The sequence below is a fragment of the Monopterus albus genome, unplaced genomic scaffold (genome assembly GCF_001952655.1).
Source record: "Monopterus albus unplaced genomic scaffold, M_albus_1.0 scaffold37.1, whole genome shotgun sequence".
Lineage (NCBI taxonomy): Eukaryota > Metazoa > Chordata > Actinopteri > Synbranchiformes > Synbranchidae > Monopterus > Monopterus albus.
The window spans coordinates 825,324-834,808 of NW_018127917.1; the positions used below are offsets into that span (position 1 = coordinate 825,324).

The window sequence follows — 9,485 nt, forward strand, 5'->3', positions numbered from 1 at the left end:
CCCTTCTGTTGTAGAGACATGTAAATAATAAAGGTGGTTTCCCACTTTCACTACAATGCCCATTCATTTTTCCAGGGCTCTTTGGTAACCACACTGAAAGAGGTTCGTCCAACTTGGTTCCTCGGGGTTCCTCGCGTGTGGGAGAAAATGCAGGAGAAGATGAAAGCTGTCGGTGCCAAGGCACCCCCAATGATGAGGAGAATATCAGACTGGGCCAAGTCCATAGGGCTGCGATACAACTACAGCGTCATGACTGGGTGAGACGACAGCAGGGAAGCTGTGGTAGAATTCACCATGTCAGGTGTTTGAGCCATTTGTAAACAACTCTCCCTTTTATCTGGCGGTGATACAACACATCACATCTCTGTGAGTGTTATAGTCTTTTCAACGGTTTGCACACTTTACCACCTAAGTTACATCTTCTCTCTAAGATGTTGTTAAGCTCATTTAACTATTATAATAACTGGGCCATAATGTTAGCTTAAAGCACAAAACAAGGTTTCTTCTAACATTGATATGCCACTCATCTCTCTCTCAACAATGATCTCATCAACAGCAGCACCAACAGCTTATTTTAAAGTGAATATTTAAAGGTTTTCACTCCAAAATCATTTTTCAGGGTAATAAACAAGACAAGAGTCTACACCCCAGCAGCTCTGTGAGACTGTGCATAGCGCCTAATGCTAACATCAGCATGCTCACAATGATGATTTTAACTAGCTGATGTTAAGCCGCTATGTTTACCATGTTCAAATAATTATCTTTTGTATATAATTTGTCATATAGTTATGGAAGCACATTGCATCCAGACATCGGAGGAAAAGAAAAAATTGTAGGTCTTATCTCATAGTTGTGACTTTCATATATCTTAATTATTACTTACTATGTCCCAATTACAAAAAAAAGAGCTCATGACTGCAAGACCTGAATCATAATAAGCACAAGAAAGGTATTTTGTGATCATGACAGTTTTCTTGTAATTATGAGAAAAAAATGAAAGTTGACATCAGCCATCATCACTGAGGGAACAGAGGCATAATGGCACAGCCTGTTTTGCTTTTATTTTCCCCCTTGATTTAAGACGATGGGGGAAATTAATTTCAGCGAGTAATGTGATTGATATTTTTATTATTATTATTATTATTATTATTAGTACAGTGGCTTCAGATAGTATTTCATGTTTGTTTCCACTGTTTGCACACTATGTGTTGTAGATTTATTTTTAAATGGATAAAATTGCAATTTTTGTGCAGCAGTCTACACTTAACAACTATTAGATTATGAGACTGTAAGGAATAATTATGAGATACAGCCTCCATTTTTATAATTTGATGACTGTAGTGTGCTTCCCTGTACACCAAAGTCCTGGAGGAATTGAACTTTGGACACAATAATGGGGCTAGATAGTTAAGTCAGGGATCACCAAAGTGGTTACAGTTAAATCCGTTCAATCTGAGGGGGACATGAATGCTTACACCAAATTTTATCTCAATCCATCCAATAGTTGTCTAGTCATGTCATTATAAATCACCAGTGGGAATCAATGAAAAGTAAGGTGATCACCAAAGTCTGATGGATTGATCCTTCGAGGCACATGGCTGCTAATCCATCCAATGGTTACTGAGATATTTCTTTGCTGCTAACATGGTAAAAATTGCTGATATTTTATTCTGAGCCCACTTGTTACTAATCAAAAGGAATCTTAATTTCAAATGGCCCTGGTGTGAATTTGACTTTTTCTTCTGGGACACAGGGAGAATCTGGTGCCGTGGGGTTTCATGCTGGCCAACAGTCTGGTCTTCAAGAGGGTGCGTGCTGCGCTTGGCTTAGACCGCTGCAGGTTCTGTCTCACAGGTGCTGCCCCCATCACCAAAGACACTGTGGAGTACTTCATGAGCCTGAACATCCCTGTGACAGAAGCATACGGCATGAGCGAAAGCTCTGGCCCACACACCGTAGCCATTATTGGTGAATACCGTGTTACAAGGTCAGCAGCAAAATGTTATAGCAACATGTCAGCTATTTAATTAACTATATTAACAATATGCTGTTAAGGACATGAGAATGCTACAATGCTGAAAACTGTGAATTTCTCTCCAGTGAAAAAGTAACTCTAATTACAGGTGTTGAGGAGTACAAATGCATATGTGAAAAGGTTGTATGAAACCTTCTGTGGCTCCAGATGTGGAGTTGTATGAAGCCTGATAATTGTCTCAAGTGATGCCATTTGAGTCAGTGTTGGCTGGAGCTGAAGACTAAAGAAGTTTGACAATATTAAAAAAATCTGGGGGTGCAGATTTAGAAAGAAGTGAGCTTGCCAAACATCTATAAATAAGTTATTTGATGATATAAAATGGGTGTAATTTGGATGATTTGACAGCTTTGATTGGCAGCCTGATATTGCGGCTCCACCTCTGTTTGTAAAATGTGTCACAAAGCAATATGGCCTCCTTCGTATTGGTGATATTTTGGCTTCACTTTTGCATCGTGGCAGGAAGTAGTGATGTGTCATCCATTTATATATAGAGCCAGTGGTACACACCTAAATATAACTTGTCTTGAGGGGTTACAAGGCACACATTTGTTTTAAAAGACCACTAGCTAAACAGATAAGAAACCACAGGTTTAAATTATAATGAATTGGCCAGGTTCGTATAACTTTACCTACTGACATTATGCTTACTAAATTTTAAAGTAGTGATACCATTGTAGTGCAGTTTCTGGTCAGCATCTGCCCACACCTGGTCTAAATAAGAATGTTGCTAACATATTTCTTTCCAGCTGTGGGAAGGCGTTGCCAGGCTGCAAGACAAAGCTGGTGAATCCAGATAAGGATGGAAACGGAGAGGTCTGTTCCTGGGGTCGCAACATCTTTATGGGCTACCTGAACATGCCCAATGAAACAGCAGAAGCTCTCGACCAGGACGGCTGGCTGCACTCTGGAGACCTGGGAAAATATGACCAGCAGGGCTTCCTCTACATCACAGGAAGGATTAAAGGTAAGCTGCAGAAAGAAAAAGCTTGTGTGCGTTTTTAGTTTCGGGGGAAAAGAAAACATTATTGGACAATTTATTCTGATGCACCAGCATGCAAGTAGCCTTTTACTGTTGTAAAGCACTCCTCAAATTTATCTTGTGACCTATAGGAGGGGCCTGACCCCAACTGTAGCTTGGAAACCATTGATATACTACCTAACTGTATGTAATTAAAAGAATCTCCTCCTCAGCCAGCTACAACAAAAGGCTACTTATACACGTTTGTACCTTTTGAATCGAGACGTTAAACTTGTACTGGAGTATTTTGACGTTGCAATATTGTCACACTGTTAATCTGAGCATGTGCCACACCTCAGAGGAGCTGACACAAACGTCACGGTTGGTTGGTTGGTTAAATTGTCTTCAAAGAAACAGATGGACACTGGTGTGGAAACATGGTGCAAAGGTTTTCACATACTTGACCATAACTAAAGAATGTAATTAACCTTTTAAAGTTGGTACACACCGCACTTTTATGTCTTTAATTTAACTGCTTGTTTGTAGTGAAAGTTTTCCTTGTGATTTAGGGGTGTAACTCAATAACTGGGTTTTTTTTTCCTGCAAGTTCTTAGAAAGAGAATTTGCAGATAAAACCCAGGAATACACCACAGCGCAACATTTCGTCAGAATTTTACAAAGGCTAATATAATGTTAAAATCAGACACTAAACACTGGCAAACGGGTGAAATATTTTTGAACCTGTCTTTTATTTCACAGAACTGATCATCACTGCCGGTGGAGAGAACATCCCTCCTGTGCCTATCGAGGAAGCACTGAAGGCTGAGGTGCCCATCATCAGTAACGCTATGCTGATTGGAGACAAACTCAAGTTCCTGTCCATGCTGCTCACTCTCAAAGTAACTCCCTATTCCTGAAAAGCAGTCACAGCTACTAGACTTAAAAACACACATATACAAAAATGACCCTCTACTCTGTTTCCAGTGTGTTGTGGATGACAACAGTGAGCCCACAGATGAGCTGAGCCCTGAAGTTCTGGACTTCTGCAAGCAGCACGGCGTCACAGCAACCAAGGTGTCAGAGGTCATAGCCATCAAGGAGCCAACAATATACAAAGCCATTCAGGATGGTCTGGAGCGCATCAACACCAGAGCAATGTCCAACGCCCAGAAGGTCCAGAAGTGGGTCATTCTGGAGCGAGACTTCTCTGTCAGCGGAGGAGAACTGGGTAAGTTACTGGAGTTTTGTTTTGGTCTCTGTAGTGGCCATTTCTCCAAATTCAGACTCAAAATCAAATGGCCACCATGCGGATATATCGCACGCAGGCAAAAGAAGTCCATTGTCCAAACTGAGGTTTACATTTTTTTCTTGGTTTATTCATTCATTTCAAACAAAATGACAAAGAAATTCTCAAAATAAACTATAATATAAAAATCACAACAAAATTGAGTACAGCCATGGAATATCACCAAATGATTCAAAATTGTACCATGTGACAATTATTGTATTTTTAGTTGAAGTGTAAGGCATTTGATCTTATGTAATTTTTAAAAGAACAAACAGGACAGACTACTTTGAAAATATGGGCCCCTAAGTCGCACATCAGTGCAACAAATGTGAGTACACCTATGATCACTGCAATAGAAGTGAAAGTAAAAGCACCTGTATTTTCCAATTAAGGCTAACTGGATGAAAAAGAACGTGTAAACGTCACAGCTTTCTTGGTTATAATCTAAGAGCCTGTTTAGACTTGGTTTTAAAATGCATCTTGGTTGACAGACTGTAATAACTGTGCACGTGGCCTTTTTATCTTTTAGCAAAAGTGACAGTAGTAATGAAATCTGAACAAAGTGGTCAGCTCGACACCATGGAGATGCACGTATACAAGTCATGTGACTGTGCTGCATGCCAGACAAAAGTCCAGTGTTTGTTAAACTTCAACTGAATCTGTTCCTCAAAAATATTTTTAAATCTATACTGGATCTTTATTGTGTGGGTGACACCTCAGAGAGTTTGTTCGAATTTACCTGCTTTTCTTTGTCTGCATAGGTCCCACCATGAAATTGAGGCGGCCCATTGTTGTGAAGATGTACCAAGAAAAAATAAATGGAATGTATACAGTGGCCACAGAAAAGCAGTAAACTGTACACTAGATAATACTACAAAGAAATTATAAACCAGAGAAAAGTCTTGATTCTGATATTGTATTTAGTGGAATAGAAGTTTGGTATGTTTTCCAGAAGCTGTAGAAAAGTCTGTCTATTCAAATCGATATTTAAGCTGTTGAATGTACAGATGGTTTCACAGCAAATGTGCATTTTTTGTAAATAAAACATCTAAATCAGATTCGTGTCTATTTACTATTAATCCTACCCCCAACCCAGCAACAAAGCCAGGGTGCGAAACACTAGGAAGTTATCATTTAGGAAGAAAGGAAACTTTTATATTTTAAGAGACATTTTGTTATGCATAATCCATTGTAGCCTGAGAGAAGAAAATGACAAATAGTATAGGCATCATGGTTCTTAATCCTTCTTTACAGGTGGTACTGGCATCCTCTGGTTTTCTTGATGAAAACCTTTCACTCATGACTAAATGCAGACATTTAACTATTTGTTCTTTAAAAATACAATAATTAATGATAGAGCAGATACATAAACGAGACACAGCCCGAACATTTGTATGAAGAAGAGTGTAATGGCTTTAAGGTCACTTTTTAGCATCCCTCAACAACAAGCGCTGGCACTTCCTGTAATGTGTGACCTATTGTTAATGTCCTATGAATCTTTATAGTATAACTAAGGCAATTTACAGTGTTAACACCTTTGAGACCCATCGCTGAGTCCCTACATTATGCAAACAAACAGAACTGGGTAAACACCTTATGCTGTTGGTAAAGCGGTTTCTGCACACACTCCTCCTGGTGGTGTGTGAATGCAGCACAGATCTGATCGATGAGAATAGGACTGTTTTGTCTCAGTACCACAGGTTCTGCTGTCAGAATTCCCACCCAAACCTCCAGGGCACGACTGGGCTGTGAGCTTTCCACCACATGACTCTGGAAGACAAGACCCACATTTATTTTTATGTCATCTGTGATTTTGAGACAATATATGGAATAAAATGACTTCTACTCATTTTGCAAAATATTTTAGTTTGAAAATCTGGCTCATCTTTTCTACATTTTTTTTTCTAAATTTTGAAGTGACTAAAACATGCATCACTAGTTAAAGGTGGAACAAGGTCCTATGCTAGTGCAGTTTATTTGGAGCACCAGCATTTTTCTGAGTGCTTTTTCTTATATTACTCCCACCTATTTACATCACAAATTAAAGACCACATTCTCTCTTCCATACCTACTAATTAATGTTCACCTTTCTTCTAACCATTATATGTATCCAGTACATTAAATTCTCTGTGATGGCTGAAGACCTGAAATATATCTTTATAACAAAATCTCTCTCTGGCCAACCTGAATGACACCGTTTAGCTGTCGGACATTTTCTCCATAGGTGGCTCCTGTAAGGAGTGGTGCTGCCCGATGAGTGGCCTGCAGTGTCACACCTCAAGGGGACACACTGTCATACTGCAAGAACATCTGGATACAACTGACAAACCTGGCATGAACAGAGGGATGACATGAAAGACAAGAACAAATATTAAGCGTTGGAGATACAGTAGCTGCTATATTGAATACGTTTCTGGCCTTTTTTATAGGCTGTGTGTCAAGGATTTTTTTTTATTTTTTTATACTGTGAGTTGTTGAGTAGGCAGAAGCTGAGATGGTAGGTTGGGGGTAGGATGTTATCCAGCAGATGCACAGCAGCTCTCAGATGGTGAGACTGAATCAGACTCTTCAACAACCCAATACCGTCAGTACAAAAGTGTTCCAGACTAGAAAACCACAGAAAAAAGCTACAAGAGATTAACTTAGTTCAAACTGTACTATATGTATAATTCAACCATAAGTATTAGGCATAGTTTATGTGTGAGAACACACCTGTGTCCTACTGGTGTCATGGCAATGGACAAGTAGCATCCAATAGGGATGCCTGCTTTTACAGCCCTGAGAACAGAGTGCATGTTCAGAGTGTTTGTGTAAGCTCTGGAGGTGGGCTGGATGTCAAAGCAGGGACCAACCATGCTCCTTTAAGGTTCTGGGAATTGCTATGGAGCTTCAGCCTCAGCAACAGCTGCCATGCCCACTGACTAAAGGATGCTTCAGGAGACATGCCCAAACGAAGGACATTGGCAAGGTAAGATACCTGAGGGAGGGAAACAAGAGACAGAAAAACAAAGTCATTTTGTTGGAAACAGGCAAACTGGGTCAGACTGGATGCCCGTAGCTAATGAGCAAATATGTCACCTGTCGGATTCCCTCGGATATGAGGCCACTGTATGGTTTGTCAGTAAGGTACTTCTGACAGGCTTCAGTCACCAGCAGTCACTTGACTGTGCGTGACGCGTAAAAATTATACCGAGATATGAATTTTGGGCCATATCGCCTAGCCCTAGTTACATTACTCCTTTAAAAAATAAGTCATGTAATATCTGAATCTTATAGGCTTTAGTTACTTTGTAAGTTTAGTTACTTTTCATACCTTTTAATTTCCTTGTTTATATATAGTACAACGGTATTGATGATTGTACAGAACAACGAAGCTTTAGTTACCTTTCACACCTTTATTTTCCTTGCGTATATACATTATAACTGTATTGATGACTGTCAAGTTTTACTAAGTAGGAACTGTTTGCTGTAACTCTGTGGAGACATAATGTCTGCATCTTCAGGTAACCAGATGGCTTGATCTGCATCTTCACACAGGCCTGCTTAGCATATTACAAGTTCTGCTTTGTAATACAGTATTTTGCAGAGACAGGGGGCCTAAGACTTGAGATGACCACTTCTAACAGTCATGACAGGCTCAATTTTACAATTTCTTAGACTGCAAACAGATTTTCAGGCATGATGCAAAGTGGAGGCTACATTCTTTTTTTTATATAAAATATTAACAGGCTATTGTAGAAAATAAACTCAAAATCGTTATTGTGGAACGTTAACGTTATATGGATTTTGTGTAATGGTAAAAAATAAGCGCTCTAGTGATACATATAGCCAAAACACCTACACACATGCATCCTCCAACAACGTAAAGCTACAAAAAGACGTTCGATAGACAAAGCAAACTGCATATCTGGCCCCAGGTGCAGTGTTACGGCTAGCGAGCTAAGCTAGATTGCAACGCGTGATAGTTTACTAGCGAGCTAATACAATTTCCACTAGTAATGTATAGAATCAATTCTTACAGTAAGATAAAAACATTTACTGTCCATTCTTCATATAACATCACGGCAAAAACTGCAAATAAACAATATAATAGACATTGTGTCAGTTATACTTATTTAACGAATACTTATACTATAAATGGTGGTACAATTCAACACACGTTCAAATGCATAGTATCAGCTAGCCTATGCACAACTGTAAATAAACTTCCTCAACATCGCATCTAACTCTTTTTAACACAATCATAGCAAATGTTAACTATACTATGTCAATTGACACATATAAGAACTTACGGCATTGCTTCTATCATGTTCCCTAGCTGATTCTCATCAGCTGAGAATGTTTTCACATGCCGCAACCAAAAGCCTTACGTCCGCGGTAAACCGAAAGTGAATGCATCAATCGGCGCCAATCAAATAGATTTAGCTTAATAATTTCCATAATTGTTTTTACTTAACTTAACCCATTAAGTCACCCCCTGGCCTAAAAGTTTCATGTTCACATTGTCTGCTTCGATGTTGTTCTTGTTTTAAGTTCTTTATGTTATAATCCTCTTGTTTCCGATATATTTACTTATGTATAACTACTGTCATATGCCTTAATAAAGTATATAAAGAAAAAAAGTAACGTACAATGAAATGGCGGACATAAAAAAAAAAAAAAAAGATCAAAGGAAAAAGTTCAAAGCGCAGGGCGCCACTATGACGTCAGCAGTCACAGACCTAAACCCACACTTTGGGGTTAGTCTGCTATTGTTTCAGAGAAGCGTTTAACGGTACACAGCATTATACAAAACAGTTGCATCTTATTCAGAGGTTGCAATGAATGTCAATATTAATCTGATTTTTGACAATACTGTGGATGTTGCAGAGGACAGGGTGCCTCAACCAAGGCAAATGAATGTGGAGGACCTTGATCTACTAGTAGATTTACTTAATGAAAGAATGAGGTTGTTTGATCTGACCCTTACACACAGATTTGACCAGGAGGCTCCTGAGATTCATGCTGCTGAGGCACCTCTGGCTGACATGTCGCCAGCTGCGGCTGGGGTCTACTTCTTTCTTATGCTTTTATTTTCTTTAATGGCTTTTTTAGTCAATAGCTTGTTTGAGGCTCAGGCTGCCGAGGTCAGGCAAAGGTTCGATCGCCGAGGAGTTGCTGCAGTCTTGCGTCCAGCCGCTCAGGCTCATGCTCATGCCGTCTTT

The 9,485-nt window shown here is 39.4% G+C and overlaps 2 protein-coding genes across 4 annotated transcripts in view; one reads left to right on the forward strand and one right to left on the reverse strand.

Annotated features, from left to right (window-relative positions):
* LOC109959112 (long-chain-fatty-acid--CoA ligase ACSBG2-like) overlaps nt 1-5,153 on the forward strand; it is a 13,841-nt gene extending 8,688 nt beyond the window's left edge. Inside the window, exons 11-16 of the mRNA XM_020598231.1 lie at nt 36-257; nt 1,754-1,987; nt 2,782-2,999; nt 3,753-3,892; nt 3,978-4,221; nt 5,043-5,153. Coding sequence (XP_020453887.1) covers nt 36-257; nt 1,754-1,987; nt 2,782-2,999; nt 3,753-3,892; nt 3,978-4,221; nt 5,043-5,134 — 1,150 coding nt within the window. The 3' untranslated portion in view covers nt 5,135-5,153. The remainder of the gene's footprint in view (nt 1-35; nt 258-1,753; nt 1,988-2,781; nt 3,000-3,752; nt 3,893-3,977; nt 4,222-5,042) is intronic.
* The window catches only part of LOC109959111 (ectopic P granules protein 5 homolog), an 8,297-nt gene continuing 3,963 nt past the window's right edge, over nt 5,152-9,485 (reverse strand). Inside the window, exons 2-6 of one of the 3 annotated variants that reach the window (XM_020598230.1) lie at nt 7,134-7,258; nt 6,994-7,059; nt 6,747-6,887; nt 6,466-6,610; nt 5,152-6,051 (exon numbers count right to left, since the gene is read on the reverse strand). In XM_020598230.1, the coding sequence (XP_020453886.1) occupies nt 6,559-6,610; nt 6,747-6,887; nt 6,994-7,059; nt 7,134-7,258 (384 nt within the window). In that variant the 3' untranslated portion in view covers nt 5,152-6,051; nt 6,466-6,558. Of the gene's footprint in view, nt 6,052-6,465; nt 6,611-6,746; nt 6,888-6,993; nt 7,259-7,359; nt 7,446-8,573; nt 9,473-9,485 lie in introns of those variants that run through there. The other 2 variants (XR_002274761.1, XR_002274762.1) reach the window with 2 other exon arrangements.